The 24,361-nt window shown below is 40.6% G+C and overlaps 1 protein-coding gene across 1 annotated transcript; it reads left to right on the forward strand.

Moving 5' to 3' along the window:
• Positions 1 to 3,121: 3,121 nt before the first annotated feature.
• Positions 3,122 to 22,948, forward strand: mmaa (metabolism of cobalamin associated A). The gene is made up of 7 exons (XM_065295732.2): positions 3,122 to 3,876; positions 4,276 to 4,687; positions 4,846 to 4,968; positions 15,715 to 15,885; positions 15,989 to 16,074; positions 16,507 to 16,656; positions 22,337 to 22,948. Exons 2-7 carry the CDS (start codon positions 4,297 to 4,299, stop codon positions 22,622 to 22,624), a joined length of 1,209 nt encoding a protein of 402 aa, XP_065151804.1. The 5' UTR covers positions 3,122 to 3,876; positions 4,276 to 4,296; the 3' UTR covers positions 22,625 to 22,948.
• Positions 22,949 to 24,361: the final 1,413 nt, after the last annotated feature.

Raw genomic sequence — 24,361 nt, forward strand, 5'->3', positions numbered from 1 at the left:
TATATTTTTAGTATAGGTATGCAGTGTCATAGTTACATCTTTGACGTTTATAATAAACCAAACCGTTTGAAAATCGGTAAAAAATTAAGCAAGTTATGGTCATTTAAAAGTACCTGCATCATTAAAACTCAATGCTAGGAGTGAGCGAGCGCCCTGTCCTAAGATGGCCGCCAAAATGCAGACGTTCCACTCAATTGGCCAGCAGGGCGGGCGAGCCATCTAGCCTTTATACATATCTATGACAGCGACCCCATTGGATTCAACGGAGACAAGTGAAGTCAATTAGAAGCACGCGCTTCCTGGGTGTCGAGCGTACTGCGCAGACTCAAACTGAGCTCAATGACGTGGATGTCACGTGAGCAACCTGTCTGGCAATTGTAAGTCTTCTAATAGCCGTGCCACGGGAAATCTGAATCACCTACTGAATCTTGCAGAGACGGCGAGCGTGAACAGGAGCACATTTTGGTTAGTATTCTGATTAGTAATCTCCCTTGACTTTATGCCTTCACGTCCACCCGATTGCCTCATAGTCAGTAAAAGATTGCCTGTGAGCTTCTCTACCAGTCCATACGGTAATTTATGGGAAGCCGATCTCCTCAAAAGAAGGACGAAACTGCGCCACTCGATTGATCCGCGCTGCGCGGACCAATTATACGCGCAGCCCAATGGACAGAGCCGCGCGACTATCTGGATAGCGCAGAGATGAGTTGTTTACTTGCGCCACCCGATGGATAGCGCAGCGCTGACCAGTTTCATCAGAGCAGCGCGACCCACTGGGAAGCGCAGCGCGACTCTGATGAAATAGACTCGATTTACCCACAATTCTCTGTTAGTATACAATTTATTTCCAGTTTAAATAACCATTTTGTTAATTTTGCCACAAGACAACTTAATTCACTAATATGCATAAGTTAAAACAGCATCTAAATACTTATCAGCTTGATTGGTATAATCGGGTAACCATAAATAACAATTTCTTCCTCTTGGTAGTTAATTTAATAGAGGTGACCACACGTCTGACGTAAATTATCTCTGTTTATTATTATTTTTTTATTTTGTGTTAAAGATATGCACGAATTCTACTATTCTGTTATTTGACATTAATAAAAATGATTACAATATGAATGGCAATGATCAACGATTTTTTTATCTACCTTGAGTGCTCGTTTTATATTTATAATATCTTATATGGTGTTCTCATCTTATATGCTGCCGTCATTTGTATACTTTATGCATTGCAGTTACATTTATTTTATTGTTTTATTTTTGTAATAATTTTTAATGATTTAATAATGACATTATAGCATTATGCAATTGTTTTGCATATATTTTTCTGGTAGTGCCAGCTGCATTTCTTGACATATCAGGAAATGTGGGTTTGCAAGTTACTTTGGTTTGTTAGTCCCGCACTGATAAAGTGACATAAGCTGTATATTTGTTAATATTTCAACTGTTCCCAATAACCAAGCACTGCTATATAGACCATTTTGCAAGTCGTAAACAATTGGTCGAAGCTCTTCGTGTTTCAGTTTTTTAACACGTTGGGATAAAATACAACAACCAAAATAACTGAATCAAAAAGTTAAACTAACATCTTTAAGATATATGTGAAATAAAGAAAACAGTTACAAACTGAGACAGGAAGTGTTTCTGGACCAGCGTTGTTTACATCTTGCAAAATGGTTTAAGTTGCTTCTTTGAGAGAGGGAGTGGAATTCGCACAAGTTGCCTGCCAATAAATAAACAGTCGAATAATTATACTTTTATTTTTTATCTTTAAAATGTAATAATGTTTTGACAGCACTAACACGGTTTTGTCCCACTAGCAGAGAATTGTGGGTAAATCGAGTCTATTCCATCAGAGTCGCGCTGCGCTTCCCAGTGGGTCGCGCTGCTCTGATGAAACTGGTCAGCGCTGCGCTATCCATCGGGTGGCGCAAGTAAACAACTCATCTCTGCGCTATCCAGATAGTCGCGCGGCTCTGTCCATTGGGCTGCGCATATAATTGGTCCGCGCAGCGCGGATCAATCGAGTGGCGCAGTTTCGTCCTTCTTTTGAGGAGATCGGCTTCCCATAGTAATTTCTCTACTGTGCGACAGAAAGTCGCAGGTTATGACGCAATCGTTAGCCTATTTTTACAAAAACTGCTTCTACTGGGACATAACGTAAGATACATGGTAATGGAGCCTTTTATACATTTTCGTGTTTCTTTAGAAATAATTAATGGACAAATGGAGTCTTTAAACGCCTCAGATGTAAAGTTATTCGCTGTCAAAGTGACGCCAAAATGAATGGGAGTCAATGGGATGCTAACAGCAGATGGGTGTTCGCTAAGCAATGGCGGCGTCCAGGGAAGCTTCAATAAAATATGAAACCCTGCCCCCCTGTGTTCGACTTCATGCGGCGCCGCTAGAACTGTCAGGCGGATGACGTCGAAGTGCCGCGAGAGCGATAGGAAATGACACTTCGTTTCATAGATATGTATATAAAGGCTAGATGGCTCGTCCGCGCTGATGGCCAATTGAGTGGAACGTCCGCATTTTGGCGGCCATCTTAGGACAGGGCGCTCGCTCACTCGTAGCATTGAGTTTTAATGATGCAGGTACTTTTAAATGACCATAACTTGCTTAATTTTTTACCGATTTTCAAACGGATTGGTTTGTTATAAACGTCAAAGATGTACCTATGACACTGAATACGTATACTAAAAATAAATAAAAAATTCATGAAACATGTTAAAGCATCCAGAATTATAGCCACGTTAATAACGTTTGTAAAAAAACAAACCGTTTGTAAATCCGTCAAGAATTCAGCAAGTTACGAGCATTTTAGTTGGCGTATGTCACTCACCTTCCGTCCACAGCAGCAGGGAGCAGCACTATGGCAGCACTGACCTAAGATGGCCGCCAAGTGACGACACAGCTGACTCCGCCTTGAGCCATCTAGCCTTTATATACATATCTATGCTTCGTTTGATTTCTCGAATCGTTCTCGCGGTACTTTGATCTCATCCGGCTGTCGGTTCTTGAAGCGCCGCATGAAGTCAAACAAGCCTGTTCTGAACCAATGAATCAAAAGATTCGTAAATGTTTCGAGACTTCTTGAAGCTCGAAATCGCCCATCACCATCCCTGGAAAACCCAAGAACCCTTCTCTAAGCATCACTTAACATTGGCCAAATTTATGGCCAAATTTGACCGGTGTGTTCTCCAGGGCTATGCTCGAGTGCTATGATTAGGCTAGGTTTTTGTTTTTAGTTATATTTATTTTATTTTGGGGGGGGGGGTTCGTGGTCTCTTTCCGTGTGCAAAAAATCTGAAATCAGATAAAATATGGCATGTTTTTTTGTATTGTAAGTAAATTGTATTAAAACAAATTATTGTATGTACTCCAAGAAATCGATGAATTAACTTATTAATGAAATGTACTCTACGTCTTCGATTGATTGATTTTGTGCTCAACGCGCCTTTCGAATGACGCTATTTTATAATCCTATAGCTACCAATTTTTACAGTTTTCTTTACGTTTTAACTTTGCGCCGTTTAAAATGCATGTGAACTGCATCTTTTTAAAATGTTAAAATGCATGTACCTAAAATTTCAACCTTCCTATTTTACTTTATCACAGCATATTGTATTCGTATGGGACTTTAATTTTGAAGAAAGCGGGCTTTTATTTTGAAAATCTTTGACATCCTCTGCTGATCCGACCTCAGATTGTGGGTCATAATGGTGTGAATGTTGAGCAAGTATGGCGAATCCGAGAGATGTTATATTTTCCCTGTCAGTGTCTCTCTCTAAATGAAAGCAGAGCCTTCCCTGCAAACTATAACGTTACATAGAAGAGTGCGATAGACTGACGGTCTCAATAGACTTGGTAAGGTCTGGTAGTGTCAGAAAACAGCTTGATTTCATTTGACTTGTTTACTTGTTTGATTTACTAAAATGTAACCTCACTTGTTAATTTCTATAGTATTAACTATTATATGTTTTTTCCAAATTACTACAGCTACCAAATAACAGATACATTTTGTATAATTCATTATTTTTACCCTTGTGAAATTTAAAGGGCTGATGTAGTCTAGGCTAGTAAACTGTTCAAGCAACTGGTGTCTGAGAGATTTTTGCTGTATGACTATAATCAATGTCTTGCTAAGGTTTTACACACATAAACTTAAAATAGTTATGGGTTTGATCCATTGATAAATGCACTGTCGACACATTAGATAAAAGCATCTGCCAAGTGCGTAACTGTATGTGTACTTATTTTTCACAGAATCTGTTCAGAAAAAGGAACATGGCACCGACTGGAAATCTTCCACTTCTTTATCGTGCTGCTGCTCTATATCATGTACACACTAAAACAGCATTAAGAGAATCCCTTTGTAAACCAACTTTAAAAATTTGCTTTGCTTCACCCTGCACCCTTCAACATAGAAGGTGTGTTTCTGTGGAGGCTGCTATAAGGCATATTGCAGATTTGACTGACAAGGAAAACAGACTTGTGACTAGGCTCTACAATGGACTTATTGGCGGACAAAGGGCAGCTCTCGCAGAGTCTATAACCATTGTGGAGACCCAGCATCCAAGAAAGAAGGAGATGGCCCAGGTCCTGCTTCAGAGAGTGCTGGCCTACCGTCAGGAGCAGGAGAGACTTAATGGTGGGAAGCCAGTGGCCTTCAGAGTGGGTCAGTAAGGTGATGTGACTGATATAGATGTTTGCATGTATGCTTTCAACCTACAAATAATAAATATACTAGCGGCTTTGATGTTTAAAGTGGAAATCTAAGTTAAGGCCGATACCCTGTATCATCTGAAATTCCTTTTTGTTCACGTGTGGCTTTAGGGCTGTCTGGTCCCCCTGGTGCCGGAAAGTCTTCGTTCATTGAGGTTATCGGGAAGATGTTGACCGGAAGAGGGCATAAAGTTTCAGTACTAGCTGTAGATCCTTCCTCATGCACGACTGGAGGTGAGCAGACGCACAAATGTCAAAGAGTTTCTGTACCTCTCGGGTCTATGGCCTTGTGGTTAGTTGTACAGTACATAGTGTAAATACAGACACTACAGTTTGAATCTGTTTTGCATTATATTGTTTATTCCAGTCTGATTTCCCCTCTTTTAAACATTATTTACTAGGGGTGTCAACAATAATCGATTCGGCAATGCATCGCAATGCGGGCATGCACGATTCAGCATTGATGCAGCAAAGTGCCATAATCGATTATGTATGTCACTGTTTATTTTCTGGCCTCGAGAGGACAATAAAGTTGTTTCAATTACTTCCGGGGGCATAACAACAACAATCAAGATGGCTGAGGCAGAGAGAGATGAAAGTGATAGACGGGTAAATAAAAACGCACCCTTTTCCATGTAAAGTGGACATATGGGCACATTTCGGATTCTACGAAGTTAATGGGCAACTAGACAAGACTTACGCTGTGTGTAAATTCTCATCTCAGGTATATAATTGTCATTGTCTTAAAGCTGCTAAGCTTCCGTTTTTGTTGAGAATAGTTGCACTTGCCTTGTTGTGTACAGTAGAATTCTGATGCATCGTAGAATCGAATTGAATTGAATCGTTACCTGATGAATCGTAATTGAATTGAATTGTGAGGACATTGCCAATGCACACCCCTATTATTTACTTTCCTTACTAAGTCGGAAATCCAAAGATTATAGTGCCTGCCAGGATTCAACTACCTTTTGCACTAATAATAACAAATCCATTACTGAATGTTACCATTGGAAGGGTTCATACTGTAGGTTGTTTAAAGACAATGAAGTGTGAATCAAAGTTAATGTATATGTATACACTACCGCTCATAAGTTGTTGAACACTCACCTGTTTTTTATAAATATAGTTTTTTCACATTACAGAATAATAATAAACTCTACAAATATATTTGCCATAACATTATGACCACCTGCCTAATATTGTTTAAGTCCCCCTTTTTCCAATAAAACAGCCCTGACCCGTTAAAGCATGGACTCCACTAGACCTTTCTATCAGAACCAGCATTCATTTTTCTGCGATTTCAGCTACAGTAGGTCATCTGTTGGATCGGAACACACGGGCCAGCCTTTGTTCCCCATGGTCATCAATGAGGCTTGGCCGCCCTTGACCCTCTCTTTTCCTTCTTTGGACCACTTTTGATAGGTACTGACCACTGCAGAACAAGAGCTGCAGTTTGGGAGATGCTCTGACCCAGTCATGTAGCCATCACAATTTGGCCCTTGTCAAAGTCACTCAGATCCGTGCTCTTGCCCATTTCCTGCTTCTAACACTTCAACTTTTAGGACAAATACTTGCTCAAAAAAGGGTAATGCTCGATGATGAAGTGAAGGCTGGCCCAAGTTGTCCGATCTAACAGACGAGCTACTGTAGCTGAAATTACTGAAAAAGTGAATGCAGGTTCTGATAGAAAGGTCTAATGCAGTACATGCCTCGACAGGTTAGGGCTGTTTTGGAGGCAAAAGGGGGACAATATTATATACACAATATTAGGCAGATGGTCATAATGTTATGGCTGATCGGTATGTTTATATACACTCACCTAAAGAATTATTAGGAACACCATACTTATTATTAGGAAATGTTGGTCCATATTGATAGGATAGCATCTTGCAGTTGATGGAGATTTGTGGGATGCACATTCAGGGCACGAAGCTTTTCCTGTTTGTAGTGGAGATGAGTGGTACCCGGTTGGGATCTTCTGCTGTTGTAGCCCATCCGCCTCAAGGTTGTGTGTGTTGTGGCTTTACAAATGCTTTGCTGCATACCTTGGTTGTAACAAGTGGTTATTTTAGTCAAAGTAGCTCTTCTATCAGCTTGAATCAGTCGGTCCATTCTCCTCTGACCTCTAGCATCAACAAGGCATTTTCGCCCACAGGACTGCCGCATAATGAATGTTTTTCCCTTTTCACACCATTCTTTGTAAACCCTAGAAATGGTTGTGCGTGAAAATCCCAGTAACTGAGCAGATTGTGAAATACTCAGACCGGCTGGTCTGGCACCAACAACCATGCCACGCTCAAAATTGCTTAAATCACATTTCTTTCCAATTCTGACATTCAGTTTGGAGTTCAGGAGATTGCCCTTGACCAGGACCACACCCCTAAATGCACTGAAGTAACTGCCATGTGATTGGTTGATAAGATAATTGCATTAATGAGAAATTGAACAGGTGTCCCTAATAATCTTTTAGGTGAGTGTATATGTATGCAATATCGAGTGATATTGCTTTTAGACAACAGTTCAATGGCACGAGTTTGAAAAAAAAGCCTCTTTGTTGGGGAACTACTTTCTCAATATTACCGTTTCTTGGTCACAAAGTGAATTTTTAAGATTAGTTCAGGTGAGAATATACATTACTGTGCAAAAGTTTTAGGGCACCATGCTACCATTAGATTAGTTTTTTGTAATTGTATAGTGTTTATAACTATATAATTATTAGAATACAACCAGAAAATACAGGAAATGTGTATGAAGTATTAAAAACAGTATACAAGTATAAGCTGAAGTGTCAAGTATTTAGGGTATACTACCCTTTCACTTGAGCAATAGCAGGCAACTGCAGGATCTCTTAAACCTAAATGAAATTAAACCTAATTTCTAATTCTAACTGAGTGACTGAAGAAGACATTTTAGTTCTGAAATTGTTTTGTTTTTAATTTTGTGTACATATTTCTTGTATTTTCTGTTTGTATCTAAAAGAGAGTGAAAAATAAATATGGATGGACATTAAAACTTTGCTAAAACAACAAAGCTGATGTAGGAGCCATCTGGTCTTATGTTTTATTGTTTGTTTTTAATTGGGACAATAGGTGTCGCTCTAACCTAACTGGGTTCACAAAATATAGGTAGGAACGCTCATGTGGTTACCAGGTGTTGCTTGACGGAGGGGGAGCACACATAGCTTTTTGACCGCTTTGATGTTTTACCTAAAGTGTGTTATATTGGGAAACCTCGTCACCTAGTGTATGTTTGGACATCATTAACGGATGTATGTGTACCTTTATGGATTATTGCAACAATGATGAGAATAAAGTACTAATCGTGAATAAACTCTGAATTTCTCTTCGTTTGAATGGACAACAAATGCGCGTCAACAAAGTGCCCAGTCTAGCAAGCACCGCGGGGCTGTAAGTAAAGATTTAGCCCCTACACAAGTCAAAAAGCTTATGCTTCAGGATATTGATATAACGGATTAGTTTAGGCTACTGCCGCATTCGTTTAAGTTACGCTGAGGACGTCGCAGTGGATTATAGCCGAAGTATTGAGCAATTGGACGGCGTGTTCATCGAGCTGAGCCGTGGACAGCGGGAGGACGGCGTTTACACCGGAGTCAACGGATTCAAAGACCATCTATTAACAGCACAGTTGAAATCAACACTGCACTTCGAGAGCTGATAGAAATTCACGGCGCCCGACGCGAGGTATGTAGCGCTACAATATTGAATGGCCATTTAGGTTTATTTGTTTGGTTTGTGTGCACACATTTCGGGGTAAAAAATCCAATGCATTGGTGATAGTCGGGTTGGGGCGGACTATTAAACCTTACGTTGCTAACGTTACTGTGTTGCGAACTTTTGCGGACATTTAAACGAGTTATGGAGACGTATGACGTTGCAGATAAGCCCTCCGGGCCGCCACCAACCGTTCTCAAAAGTGTTGTAAATGGCGCTGATGCGCAAAGGGACAAAGACAAACGTGTTGTTAAATTAACTGCTAAAGCCTTTGCTGAAAAACTTGAACGATTGCAAAAGGACAGAAAGGCTATATTAAATAAAGCAAGTAATTTGAAAATAGAAATGAGAGAGTTCATACAAAAGGGAGAGAAATCACAAGTTCAGTGTGCTTTTAATAATCTCCTTAAGTTATGTGATGAAGTTAAAGGTGTCCACATTTCTGTAATGAGAATGCTACCAGAAGTTGAACAAGAGAAACATGATGTGTGGTTTAAAGCAAAAATGTTGAACAATGATGAATTTATCTCTAAGGTGCAATTATGGCTTTCAAGTGTTGAACAAAGTGTCATTGATGGTTGTGAACAAAATGTAATCAATGTTACTAATGTCAATGTTATTGATGATGGTATTAATCCAGAGGATAGCATTTCAAACGTAGCCAGTCAACATTCAAGCAGAAAGAGTGCATATAGCAGCAGATCAAGCACCACTTCCTCTGCAAGAATTCAAGCAGAGGCAGACAAGGCAGCTCTGCTTGCCCGTATGGCAGCGCTAAAAGAAAAGCATTCATTGGAGGAACAAGAACAGCAAATAAGGAGGCAAAAGGAACGACAGGAATTGGAAACTATGCTTGCGGAGTCTGCAGCTAAGCTGGCGGTGCTCCAGGCCTCTGACAGCCATTCGAAGGTATCCAATGCAATGAATTCTTATTTGGAGAGAGAAGCTAGAAACAGATCGAAGCCATCAGCAAATGCCATAAATGTAATACCTCAGAGTGAACTCCAGCAGCGGTTGGTACCACCAGCTAACAACCCATTACCAATTACAAGGATACCACAGAGAGTTAACCAACATCTTGTAACTAGACCTAAAGAGTGGACAAAAGGACAAAGCCATCTTACACTGGAAAGGGAAGCATTAATGCCGACTCGGGAACTTGATACTCAACCAACAGACCTGAGGCAGTCGGAAGACCTTCTTACAGTTATGCAAAGGCAAAATGAAATTACATCAGCCCTCGTCCAACAACAGCGTTTATCATCATTGCCAGTCAGAGATATTCCCTTATTTGATGGAGATCCGCTGCAATATATATCCTTTATGAGAGCATTTGAACAAGGAGTGCAGGAGAAGGCAAGTAACAGTGACTGTCTATACTACCTTGAGCAGTTCACTAGGGGCCAGCCAAGGGAGCTGGTCCGTAGCTGCCTTCACATGACACCCGAGTATGGCTATGCTAAAGCAAAACAGCTGCTACAAGAACATTTTGGCTGTAAGTACAAAATAGCTGCTGCATACATGGAAAGGGCTTTGTCCTGGCCTATTATAAAGACTGAGGACGTCAGTGCTTTGCAGGCTTATTCTCTTTTTCTGCGCGGCTGTTGTAATATGATGGAGGAACTACAGTACATGCAGGAACTAGATATGCCTAGCAACATCAGGGCAGTCGTCGGGAAATTGCCATTTAAGCTCAGAGAGCGATGGAGAACTCTTGCATTTGACATATCAGACACAACCGAACGTAGAGCCTCGTTCGTAGATCTGGTGAAATTGATAGAAAGACAGGTCAGAATCCTATCCGATCCCTTGTATGGCGACATTAGCGACTTAGCATCTGGAATAACTGGATCTAAGGTCATTAATAGACCAAAGTTACATCAAGGAAATAGATTTAGAGGAAACAGCTTTGCTACAACTACTGCACCCATTGAATCAACGGAAAGTGAAAGGGAATGGAGGAATACGCCACAAGAACATGATTCACTAGTGATTCGAGGTTGTGTATATTGCACTCAAGGTCACTCTTTGGAGTATTGTCAACAGTTCAAACAGATGAGACACAAAGACAAGTTGAGTTTTCTCAAGGATAAAGATCTTTGCTTTGGCTGTTTACGCTCCGGGCACAGAAGTCGGAACTGTGAACGGCGTTTGATTTGTAGCACTTGTGGGCAAAGACACCCTACTTTACTTCACATCAATAGGAGAGAGACTGCCAATGTGTCCATTGAGACTTTAAATGAACCAGAGGCTCAAGCGCCAATAGCATCTCCAAAAACATGTGGTCAGACAGGCACTGGAGGAGATCGTTGTTTGCTTCCCATCTTGCCAGTCCAAGTTAAGTCCATTAAAGGAGATAAAATAATTCAAACGTATGCATTCCTTGATCCTGGAAGCTCGGCCACATTTTGTTCAGAGCAGCTTATGCAAAGGCTTAACCTTGCGGGGAGACGTACACATTTTCTCTTACAAACCATGGGGCAAGAAAGAGTGGTACCAGCTTACTCAGTCTCAGGTTTGGAGGTCTCCGGGATCGACGAACACCTCTTTTATAGGCTTCCAGAAACCCTTACACAAGGTAAAATGCCTGTAAATGCAGACAATATATTGACTGAGGGAGATTTGGCGAAGTGGCCATACCTAGCAAAGATTAAAATCCCTAGCATAAAGGCTAATGTGGACCTGCTGATCGGAAGCAATGCGCCTAAAATGCTGGAGCCCTGGGAGGTTGTTAACAGCAGTGGAGATGGGCCATATGCCATGAGGACAGCATTAGGCTGGGTTATTAATGGCCCATTGCAAGGAAACAACAGTTCCAGTGCAGAGTGTATGACAGCCATGGTTAATAGGATTTCTGTGTGTAATTTGGAAGAAATGCTAAACAACCAATATAACCATGACTTCAACGAGAGTGCTACAGAGGAAAAGGGACTATCAAGAGAAGACATCAAATTCATGGAAATTATGGAAAGGTCTTCAATTCTCGAACACGGCCACTATTGCCTGAATTTGCCCTTTAGGAAGAAAGAATTGTCTCTGCCTAACAACTTCTCTGTTGCAAAGCAAAGGGCACTTAGTTTAAGGAGAAAATTTCTGAAAAATGAGCTCTTTTTTCAGGAGTACAGTTCACGTATCAGCGAGATGGTCGACAAGGGATACGCAGAGGAGGTACCTACCCAGCAGCTGAGTGGCAGCAACAGCAACGTGTGGTATATCCCTCACCATGGGGTACACCACCCAAGGAAGAAAACTATACGAGTGGTGTTTGACTGTGCTGCAACATTTAAGGGAACCTCCCTGAACCGAGAGCTTTTGCAAGGTCCTAATCTCAATAGTACACTGTTGGGAGTCCTCCTGAGATTTAGACAAGAACCAGTGGCAATCATGGGCGACATACAAGCCATGTTTCATCAAGTCAAGGTCACAAAGGAGGATCGAGACTTTCTGCGCTTTTTGTGGTGGCCAAAGGGAGATCTGACCAAACACGTAACTGAATTTCGTATGACTGTTCATTTGTTCGGCGCTGTATCATCCCCGAGTTGTGCCATCTATGCTCTAAGAAGAACAGCGGATGATAACCAGGCCGACTTTTCAGCAGAGGTGATCCAGACAGTTAAAGAAAACTTTTACGTGGATGATTGTTTAAAGAGTGTGGCGTCCGAGGAAGAGGCCATACTTATGGTCAAACATCTGACTGCCCTCTGCCAGAGAGGAGGGTTTACTTTAACAAAATGGGTCAGTAACAACCGCATTGTATTACAAACGTTGCCAGAGGAACATAGAGCAAAGGATCTGAAGGAACTAAATCTAGACATGGACAAACTTCCTCTCGAGCGAGCTCTGGGCCTACGGTGGTGTGCAGAGACAGATTCATTCAACTTTAAAATGGAAATCCATCAAGCGGCTTGCACCAGACGTGGAATGTTGTCAGTGTCCAGTTCAGTGTATGACCCTCTTGGCTTTCTTGCACCCGTTCTTTTGCCTGCTAAGATCATGTTGCAGGAGCTTTGCAGAAGAAACTTTGGATGGGACGACACTGTTCCTTCTGACATACTGAATCACTGGACGAGGTGGATGGCGGAGCTGGATATGCTATCCAAGTTCAAGGTGGAAAGGTGCATTAAACCAAAGGGTTTTGGAAACATCACACATGCCCAACTTCACCACTTTTCAGATGCTAGTGAGACTGGGTATGGGACTGTTACTTATCTCAGGATGCAAAACAATAAAAATAATGTCCATGTGGGATTCCTGATGGGTAAAGCTAGAGTCACACCTTTAAAGGCAATTACCATTCCTCGCTTGGAGCTCACTGCCGCAGTAATTGCTGTCCGTATTGACCTGATGCTTCGAACAGAGTTGCGGATTGCACTGCAAGAATCCGTCTTTTGGACGGATAGTATGTCCGTCCTTAAATACATAAAGAATGAAGACAAGCGTTTCCATACATTTGTGGCAAATAGGGTCTCCACTATAAGAGAAGCATCAAAACCATCACAGTGGCGATACATTAGTTCCAAGGAAAACCCAGCAGATGACGCATCTAGAGGATTAAGGATTGGAGACTTCATCGGAAACAGCAGGTGGATCGGCGGTCCAGGGTTTCTTTGTAAACCAGAAGAGGACTGGCCAGACACCGTAGTGGATTCTGTGATCGAAGCAAATGATTCTGAGGTTAAAAGGGAAGTTGCTGTGAATGTAGTCAATGTGAGTGATTCCTCTACTGGTACTAACCGTCTTATTGCCCACTTCTCAGATTGGAGGAGACTGAAGGTTGCAGTAGCTTGGTTCCTTAAGTTAAAGGAGATACTTCGGAACAAAAGCTACAAAAGAAGGGCTTCTGAGGCTTCTAACACACAAAGACAGCGTGAGATTGTGTCAGAAAGAAGAACTCTGTCACTAGATGATCTGTGTGAGGCTGAACTTGCCATAATTCAATACTGCCAACAGCAAAGATTTAGTGAGGAAATTGCCAAATTGTCATCAGAGAATGGTGCCGTGAGCAGACAGAGCATCCTTTATAAGTTGGATCCACGCTTGGACGGCCGCCTCCTAAGAGTAGGAGGGCGGTTGACAAAGGGTGCGTTACCAGAAGAAACTAAACATCCACTGATCCTATCCAAAGACCAGCATGTAGCTACACTTATTTTGAAACACATCCACCAACAACTCGGTCATAGTGGCCGTAGTCATGTCTTGTCCACATTGAGGAGACGGTATTGGATTACTGGTGCTAATACAGCTGTGAGGAAAATAATAACGGAATGTTGTTTCTGTAGAAGACACAATGCTAAGATGATGGAACAGAAAATGGGAGATCTGCCAAAGGAAAGGATCCTTCCCAATCATCCACCGTTTACCAACGTGGGGGTCGACTACTTCGGACCGATAGATGTGAAAAGAGGACGGGGTACAGTCAAACGCTACGGTGTGATTTTTACCTGTTTGTCCAGCAGAGCGGTCCATTTAGAAGTAGCTAACTCCTTGGATACAGATGCATGTATAAATGTGCTACGGCGATTTATATGCAGGAGGGGTCAAGTTTCTCATATTCAATCGGATAATGGGACCAACTTTATAGGAACAGAGAGAGAACTAAGGGAATCACTGGCAGGTTTAAATCAGGCACGTATCGAAGGAATGCTACGGCAGAGAGGAATTAAGTGGAGCTTTAATCCTCCAGCAGGGTCACATTTTGGTGGTGTTTGGGAGCGTGTGATCCGCATGGTGAGGAGAATCCTTAACGCAGTGCTTCGACAGCAAAGGCTGGACGATGATGGACTCCATACAGTCATGTGTGAGGCTGAAGCCATCTTAAATGATCGACCCATCACCAAACTGTCCGACGATCCAAACGATCTCGAACCCCTGACTCCGAACCATATTTTGCTCATGAAAGGAAATCCATCTTTACCACCTGGACTGTTTCAGCAACACGATCTGTACAGCAGACGCAGATGGAAACAGGTCCAGTATATCTCTGATCTCTTCTGGAAGAGATGGATACGTGAATATTTACCTTTATTACAGGAACGACAGAAATGGAATCAAAGGAGGAATAATCTTAAAGTTGGAGATATTGTGATCATCATGGACCCTGCTGCCCCACGTGGTTCTTGGCCACTTGGAAGAGTCTTGGAGGCTTTTTGTGATAAAAAGGGGCTTGTGCGATCAGTACGTCTGCAGACAAAGACAAACACTATTGAAAGACCTGTAACAAAACTCTGTCTGCTGCAAGAATCATAGATCGGCCCTTAAAGCTTCATTGTTTGAGCGCTTGTTTAAAGCCTGTGGTGTGCTTATGTGTGAGGTAAATTTTGTATATTGTGATCTCCCCTGTATGGCTCCTTCCTTGTTATGTAACGGAATTGTTTGTCTGTTAGTCATCACAATTAGGGGCCAGGATGTAGGAGCCATCTGGTCTTATGTTTTATTGTTTGTTTTTAATTGGGACAATAGGTGTCGCTCTAACCTAACTGGGTTCACAAAATATAGGTAGGAACGCTCATGTGGTTACCAGGTGTTGCTTGACGGAGGGGGAGCACACATAGCTTTTTGACCGCTTTGATGTTTTACCTAAAGTGTGTTATATTGGGAAACCTCGTCACCTAGTGTATGTTTGGACATCATTAACGGATGTATGTGTACCTTTATGGATTATTGCAACAATGATGAGAATAAAGTACTAATCGTGAATAAACTCTGAATTTCTCTTCGTTTGAATGGACAACAAATGCGCGTCAACAAAGTGCCCAGTCTAGCAAGCACCGCGGGGCTGTAAGTAAAGATTTAGCCCCTACAGCTGATGATGGTGGACTTTTGCACAGTATATGTATAATATTTAAATCTGTAGTCGATTAGTAAAGAGTGCCTATTTGAACATTTACTTATAAATATTCGGACGTGAGATCCAGACTTGGACAGCAGGCGTCAGTTTTTGCTTCGCTTTATTACTGCACTTTGTTCCTGTCAGTACTACATAAAACAGAATAATTAAGTGTTTTATATTGTGACCAGGTTTTTTTTAAGGCAGAGAGATTTTTCTGCATGTTGCTTATAAATATCTCACACCGTGTTTTAATAATGACGTCATTGTAAAATAAGTCATCAAGTGTCCCAATTTACAGACCCAGTCTGTAAAAACCCAGCTAAAGTTTTGTGATGTACTATTTTGTACATTAAACTATCCCACAATATCCTATCCTTTCTCATAAAATGTCTTGTAATAATTAGCTAACTTGGTATGCAGGTTCACTGATGGGGGACAAAACGCGAATGACAGAGCTCTCCAGGGACATGAACGCTTACATCCGACCGTCTCCCACATCAGGAACTCTGGGTGGAGTGACAAGAACCACCAATGAAGCCATCGTCCTCTGTGAGGGCGCAGGTTACGACATTGTTTTAGTTGAAACTGTGGGTAAGCCTTATTTTGTCAAAAAGAATAACTTTCTTTAAAAACTTATTTACATCAGACATTTAGTTTAAATGATTTACATTTAAAATATTAAATCTGTGCACAGGCGTTGGACAGTCAGAGTTTGCAGTAGCTGATATGGTGGATATGTTTGTGCTGCTGATCCCACCAGCAGGGGGCGATGAACTACAGGTAAACAGCTTTATAACTTCTGCCATAGATGTGACGTTTTTATGGATTTTTTTCCTCTGTGCAAAAAGATGTCTCGAATTATAGGGGTTTTCAAACTCGTGTCTGGGGACCTGTAGAGGGCATTAAAATGTTTTAGTTGGTCTACATAAGAATTAATAAAAAAGTGTAAATAAAAAGTGCAAACATTAGAAGATTTATTGTAACAATTACTAATTTGAATGAATATGATTTTTTTCTCCAACATATTGTACCTGTAACACTGTAATGGTGGGTAGAAAAAGATAAAATAAAAAACAATTATTTCATGTTGGAAGCAAAGTATTTTTTTAACACTGCACAAAAACCCATCGGTTCCTCTGTACTTTGAACATTTTCACTTTGTATTTTGTACACAATGTTGCTCTGCCTACCCTTAATTGTATTTTCAAACAGGGAATCAAAAGAGGCATCATTGAGATGGCTGACCTGGTGGTAGTTACAAAATCAGATGGCGATTTGATTGTTCCGGCTCGGAGAATTCAAGCAGAATACACAAGTGCCCTGAAATTGCTTCGAAAGAAGTCCAAAGTCTGGAAACCAAAGGTGTGTGACTTCATACAACACATTATATGTGCTGTACCGTCTTTCACATGCATTAAAGCCATATTATTTTACATGATCTGAAACCATCTACATAACTGTGAACAACCCAATTTTGTATTTTCCACTTTTCTTTTTAAAGAAATTAATGTGCTTGTGTTAAAACAAAGCACCACAGTTTTCAATATTTTACTATGTTCTCACCCCAACTAAAACAAATGAATCTATCTTTTTTCAGTGCGTTGACTTAATCTTTGTATAGTGTGTCGTGACTGTGTTAGCATTTAGCCTAGCCGTATTCATTCCTTAGGATCCAAACAGGGATGAATTTAGAAGCCACCAATCACTTCCATGTTTTCCCTACTTTAAGACATGTATGGTGGCACAAAATAAAAAATGTGGCGATAATTTTTTTTAAGTGGTTACAAAATTAGAACTATATTGTATGGCGGAAGAGCACTTTGTTTGCAGCACTTTGACCTCGGCGTGCAGTAACATTATCACTCCTGACCGTGGCCCTGTAGAAATGATCAATGTTATATGAAGTCGGCTCCTAAAGGACAAATATCCGAGTAAGCTATTACGTGGCTATTATACACATTTTTACAGGACGTTCTTGCAACCCGGTGGTTGAGGACCTCTGCTCTAGCTGCCGTCAAACGGAGCTTTGATGTGCAGAATTTGTCGAAATGTATACAACCTCCATGAATGCTCTTTCAAAATTAAAGCTGCGGTCGGCAACTTTTTTGATCATATTTTTTGATCATATTCACTAGGGGTGTAACGGTTCGTGTATTCGAACCGGACCGTTTCGGTTCAGGGCTTTCGGCACGGTGCGCACGTGCACCGAAAGTATTTTGTGTGCGCCTGTGCGGAACATAATACGTGCGTTTCCGCACGAACATATTAAGTGGCGGAAGTCTCCGCGTTCAGCGCAAGTCTTCTGTCAAACATATAACATAATTCGGCCCGCAGAAAGATTTTTATTTACTTAGTTGTATATCCGTTTGATTATTGATGTAAACGTTTACGTGTCGTATCTAAAAGCGCATGTTAAACGCGTGTCAACGCGCTGCTTTGTTCTTTCAAAAGTGCGTGAGAGGATGCACGTCTTTCGTTGCTACGCATTCATGAGACGCGCTTTCTGTGACAGCAAGAATAAGGAATGCGTGATCAGATTTTTCATCTGCATATCACGTCAATCATATAATTGTCACAATGCGATCAGCTGGTCGGGACAGAGAAGAGCTGTAACCCGGGCTTACTCAGCTGTTACTCAGCTGCGGAGGGGTTCGTAAGTAAAGTCACAGCTTACATTGATGACACAAGCAAAGATTAGGAGAAACGTGCAAAAGATCAAAGATGGCTATGTATGCAGCTCACTAATCTCAAAATGAGTGTATAATAAGTATATCATCATGTTGCTTGCTATGCAGTTACACATAGAGCAGTAATATTATTTTTATACAGAGATGGTACATAGCCAATTCAATTCTGTGAGTTAAACAATCCAAAATAAATCAAAACAGAAAATTTTTAGTGGCAAAAATGTAGGCTAATAGTTCATAAATGTATTCAGGAATTGAATTTGTTAGTTCAAGGTTTTAGTAGAAAAAGTTTAAGAGAAGGTTAAGATAAGAGTTACCTTCTGTTATAAAATAATGTAAAAAATAACTTTGCAGTAGTATTTTATTTATTATTTTTTCATTTTATATATATTTTATACTTTAATAAAGTGTTTAAAAAAGTGTAAACAAATTGTAAAAAAAAGTTTAAAGTAATAAACAACCTGCAGTTTAATGTTTGCATTTCTCCCTTACTGTACCGAAAATGAACCGAACCGTGGCTTCAAAACCGGGGTTCGCACCGAACCGTGATTTTTGCGTACCGTTACACCCCTAATATTCACTGAAACCAACACTATGCTCCGATAGAACAACATAAATTAGACAGTTTAAGAAAAAAAACCACGCTTCTAGCTCCACCTAGAAACTATTATTTGTTTTGCAAAAATCCACCGCTCCCGGTTCGCTTGGTCCAATCAGCGCAGGCTGGTTCATTTGGTCCAATCAGCGTAGGGCTGTGTAAAATCTGCCTGTCAATCACAATACCTGCACGCGCCACAGATCCCCCCTCCCTCTCGCTCGCGTTACAATATCACGTGCATCCGCCTGAAGTTCACAAGCGTGTTGGATGAAAAGAACGAAAACAAAGATAGAAAGCGACACTGACCGTAATAAAACCAATAACTGGATCAATATCGGACCAGCATTTGAAAAGTGGAGGAATCTACGAGGTTTTAAAGGGTTCAAGCTGGATGCAGAGCTTGCCACATTTCTTCTCTCTAGGTAATTGTGCTTTATCAACCATTGATTGTATTTCGGAGTGTTATGTAAGTAATCGAAGTATTCTTGCTAAGTATGCGTTCAAAATAATTATGGGGCACACACGCTGACGAGGACAAGCTTGAGAAGGGAGGTTGCTTGGTGGTAGTAGGGGAGGGACAAGAAATTGTAAACATTGGAAACTGCTCAATCCTCCAGAGTTGCCGACGGCAGCTTTAACACAACGTCGCTTTTGGTCCGAAACCACTAGCAATGATCCGACTAGCACACTCTTTTATCCTTTCTCACCACAATGATCCTATTTAATGTTTACTTAACCAAAGTTTAGCACGTTCGTAACATTTTAAAGTTCGCAAACTTTTGGACAGAAACCACAAACTTACCCACATTTGTCGAAATCCGTAAAAATCCTGTCAACTCTTTCTCCCACACAGAGCATGCGTGACAATCTTATATCTGACTTGAGAACCACTGAGACATTAGGAGATGGAAATTTAGCATCAGAATAAAATGTCCTTTTTGACAGAAACTGTACGCCCCTGTTTTATCCCAAATAATTATCAAATTATCAATTTATAATGTAGCAACGCATATGAGAATTTAACTCTCACAAGGTGTTTTTATCGTTTTGCTACTGATAGAATTTCATGGGAAAATTATATCTCTGTTTCCTTTAGAATCATAGTTTAACGTTCATAACTGTGTGGGCAGGAGGAGTTACGAACGTCAGTGAACAGTTCCATTGCATCGTGGTGGATTAAGGAAATTATACTTTTAGTGTTAGTAGTAGTAGGCCTATTTTGTAGAAGACACACCAATATAAATGTTATGCACCAAAATTCAGGATTTTATTAAAGGAAATGAAAGAAATGACTTAGGAAAACCCAGATGCACTGAATGTCTCACCCTGACATCCCCAATTTCTGGGGAGGGAAATAAAATGGTCTCATTACACGATAATGCCAAGGCTTAGTGGGATAAATATAACTTTATTATTTCTTACATCTATCTTAAACTAAACAGTGAACTAAAAGTAAAAAAAAATGACAACAACTGGGTATTATACAATCTATATTGTTCATTACACCCCTTGAGGACTGAAACTGTGGAATCGCCCAATTAAATAAATAAATAAATAAGTAATCTAATTCAGCTATTTTGGGTACATAGCCGTATTGCTTCGGGCACAAAAGTAATTGTGTACCGATTTGAGGAACATCTAATTGATCTTAAATGTCGCCCAAGGGGCATCCATTCATAGTAGTCATTTAAAGGGTGTGTACAGTCACCTATAATCATATGTGCCATCCTCCTTATTTGCTGTTCACAATAGAATGTGAGACTTTGTTAATTGCTTCATAGTTAGGTTTAGGGCTTGAGAATTACAATTTTTTTTATTATAATTCTTTTTTCTATAGAATTTCCATAGTACACCTGTTATAATTCTGCCACTTTATCTTTCTTCCATATAAGAAAGCCCTACAATGTCATTTTATTTAGTTATTTTAGCATCTTTATGACAGCAGAGGCGACCTATCTGGTAGAAATTTCTGTGAAGTCAATGCGAAATTTCCCATCAGGCTCTGTCCTGCGTTGTCAGTTCTTTCTTCTACATCCCCTCACCCCCCCCCCAGTATTACTTCTGCCCGCAGGGCACAGAGCCAACATAGGCAGGCTACTGAATGGCCAAATGCTGCCTTATGCATTTCACTGATTAGAGGCCACCCACATAGATGAGAACCACTAAAGCCTTTGTCTCCTCTCAGCAGCATGGTTTCTGAGCTCCATCTCTTTGACTAAAGGATGCGACGGTCATATTGATTTTTTTCTCCTCCCTGAAGACTCTTCAGTGTGTAGACCTTTCATTGCAAATGAGGATAGAGTGATATGTGTGGGCGAATCATTCAGTCTTTACATCTTAGCATTCAGGCTGCTCATATGTTAAGCAACCGCACCACTTCTGTTGTCTGTCCATTTCTTCCTCTGCTTTTGTTATTCTTGTCTTTCTATATCAGGGGTTCTTAACCTTTTTTGGTCTGCAGCAAATTTTAGGTTATAAGATTCACTCCACCTCCATTTACGTCACAGAATTTGTTACATAACTAATAAATATTTTTTTTTATATAAAAATGTGCTACCATATAGTACCGTCAGTTTAAGGATTCTTTGTGACCCATCTTAATATTCATAAGAAATAATTCTGGGGTACACAAGTGAAAATGTTTTTGCTGTTGTATCTAGGTTCATGTTGTAACCAATAATTCACAACATGTGTACACAGTTCATGTTTTTGTATTTTTTTTTACAAAATCGTAATGTAAGGAACAATATGTATAACCTTACCATTTTGTACTGAGGAAGGCCATGTTAAAGATTGAAATCAATATGTGAAATCAAACTTTTAATGTGTTTTTTTTCTGTACCTTCTGTATCTTCTCTCCTTGTAGTTCTTTTAGTTAAAGGTGCAATGTGTCACCCATATAAGGATCTCTTGACAGAAAGCAATATAATATACAGAACTATATTATCAATGGTGTTTAAAGACCTTACACAATGAACTGTATTGTTTTTATTACCTTAATGGTTTTTTATCTTCATACACCACAAGACTCCTTACATGGAAGTCGATGCCATGCGGACAAACGCCCTGTCCCAAATGGACACTACGGACTTGTGAGAGTCCACACTTTGATGACATCATGCAGAACTTAGGGACCCTTGACGCAAGTTTACAAGGGTGCACTGGAGTCGTATTTTGGGACAGACTCGAGCATCACGCTGGAAATAGGAAGAGAAGTTGCCCATCAGTGTGAACTCCTCCCATCCGTTGTCTGATTCGTCTGATTGCTCTTTCGACAAGGATTTCTGGGTTGGTAAAATGCGTGAAGCCTGCAGCAGTGCGAATACCGCATCAAGGGTGCAAAGGGGGGGCTAATGAGCACACTTCGGAGCATAAAATGACAGATGCGACATCTTACAGACTCGTAGACTAAGCGAGCACGCGTAATTAAGCCACGAGACCGAAAGTCCACATGAAGTGCGCCATTTCGGACAGGGCCAAACTGTTCTACAGTGACGACATGTTTGTCCTGTGGCAGCTACCATATGCGTTTTAAAATTGTAGGGTTGCAGTTTGCAATTTCACCACTAGATGCCACTAAAAAAACTTGTGCGCAAAGAATGCAAAAGTTGCAGTTTCAATTTCTGGGAAACATGCATACTAAGAAACACATATACACAATCACTTTGAAAGCACTGTGGCTTTGGATAAAAGTGTCTGGCGAATGCATATGTGTAAATGTTTATTTCTCCTTTCTGTCTTCTTCATATCTGTTCAGGTGATCCGCATATCCTCTCAGACAGGCCAAGGTATTCCTGAGCTGTGGGACACAGTGTTACAGTTTCAAGAGGCAATGCTGAGCAGTGGTGAGCTCAGAGTCCGCCGGCAAAATCAGCAGAAAGTGTGGCTGTGGAATTTGATCCAGGAGAACGCTCTCCTCAACTTCCGGCAGCATCCGGCCGTGTGTGCCGAGCTCCCGGAGCTGGAACTAAGGGTCACACATGGAGATATTTCACCCGGCCTTGCTGCTGACCTCCTCCTGAAAGCCTTTACAACCACACCGTGATAAAAGGACATTCCATGGGAAACAGAAATCTTGCATTTCAATATTAGAAATATTGAGTCTTTTTACTTTGTACTGCACCTCGCCTGGTTTTAAAGGATTTTAATGTCTGGTGTGTGTCATAAAATGTTGCTTATCAAGTGAGTAAAGCTGTATAAATATGGGAAACAAACTTATTACTAATGTTACATCCTTTAAACTTTGTAAAATGCAGTTACTCACACAACACTCTGCACAAATACTGCATGTACATGCATACTGTATATTTGTATAAATTGATATTTAATTATCCCTTGAGAAATTAAAGACTTGTTGTCAATGAAATAATTTTGAATACTTTTTGTCCTGTTTAAAGGGGGGGTTTAATGGTATTTCAAGTATTCTGACTTATTAACACAGTTATAGAGTTGTTTCCTCATGCTAAACGTAGGCAAAGTGTCAAAAATGCAGTTGGGCGTGTTTCAGAGTATTTCTGTGCCGAATGCACTTCGCCAGGGTTCGTACAAGTTTCGGCTAATTTTTTTCGATTACGGTTCTAACTGACGTTTCAGGGGTTTTCGATACGTATCACTTCTTTATATGGGCTTCCGCCGGAAAACTTCCCCCGGAAAACCCTGCCCAGCCGTCAGTCAGCGGGAGACGCTAGAGCTTGCTAACAGCTTATCACGCCACTCAGCTTTGTTTAATTTCAAAAGTCAACAATGGCACAACAAGAAGTGTGTTTTTGGATGTAAGGAGAAGACATCCAGCCTTATGGAAACAATGGATATAGTTTATTATCCGGATTAGCAGCGGAGTTTTGCGTGTGTGTGTTTGATGCAGTGGATTTTCATGACGAGTTACACGTGGTAAGTAAGACTTCTGTCTTATGTTGGAAATAGGCGCGTGTATATTATATAAATGACACGAACATGTAGTGAATCATAAGTTAAAACAGTGTTGTATAGTGTTGCATGACTCGTACTCGCTCCTCCCGTGTTATAACTCCTCCTTCTTCATTTTTTCGTACGTTATCGGAAAGATTCGGTAAAGCTAATCTTTCTTTTATAAATCTGATTAAACTAAAGACTCTTCAGAGATATAAAGGATGTCATACTACTCCATAGGTACTCCAGATTAATATCAGAAATGCAGAAACAGCGTGTGTTACGTGAGCTTTAATTAAAAATGTCATATATTGTACATAGCCAGTATGTGACAGCTAACATTTTGTGTAAGGTCAATATGATGTGGAAGAAATAAAAACAAATATATACATAATAGTAAAGTGATATGCAGCTTTTATTGATCTCAGTTAATTAAGTCATCCAGAACTGACCAAAGGGGATACGTTTTTGTCATTTACTGTTCATTCTCAACTAGTCAATTCGCAATCTTACTTCCAGAGTTGATGTTATCTCAGGCTGACACTAGGTGGGCCTATACAGTAGGCCTGAGAGCTTTGTCCATTATGCAAATTAGCAGCTCTCTGCATGCCATAGCTGTTTGTCTCAGCCCGCAGTACTGTGTCATCTGCCTTCCCCTTACACACTGACCGGGACTCCCACCCTGTTGACTCCTGTCCTGATGTTCTACCACAACTGAGATTTGCAAACTCTGAGAATGGGCCATGTTGTGCTAACCTAGCATTGTTCTGGTTCAATAAATCCCAAGATCATATGACCTAATCTCATCATTAGTGTCCTGCAAGTGTTTGTAGACAGCCACGTTCTCCCTCCTGTGCACATGCTTTCTAGTCAT

This window comes from Paramisgurnus dabryanus, chromosome 4, assembly GCF_030506205.2.
Source record: "Paramisgurnus dabryanus chromosome 4, PD_genome_1.1, whole genome shotgun sequence".
Lineage (NCBI taxonomy): Eukaryota > Metazoa > Chordata > Actinopteri > Cypriniformes > Cobitidae > Paramisgurnus > Paramisgurnus dabryanus.

Excerpts from the sequence above, each read along its gene's own strand:
- mmaa (XM_065295732.2), top strand. The coding sequence starts at position 4,297 with ATGGCACCGACTGGAAATCTTCCACTTCTTTATCGTGCTGCTGCTCTA. Across the intron at positions 4,688-4,845 it reads GCCAGTGGCCTTCAGAGTGG|GGCTGTCTGGTCCCCCTGGT; the intron begins GTCAGTAAGGTG and ends GTGTGGCTTTAG. Across the intron at positions 15,886-15,988 it reads TGTTTTAGTTGAAACTGTGG|GCGTTGGACAGTCAGAGTTT; the intron begins GTAAGCCTTATT and ends ATCTGTGCACAG.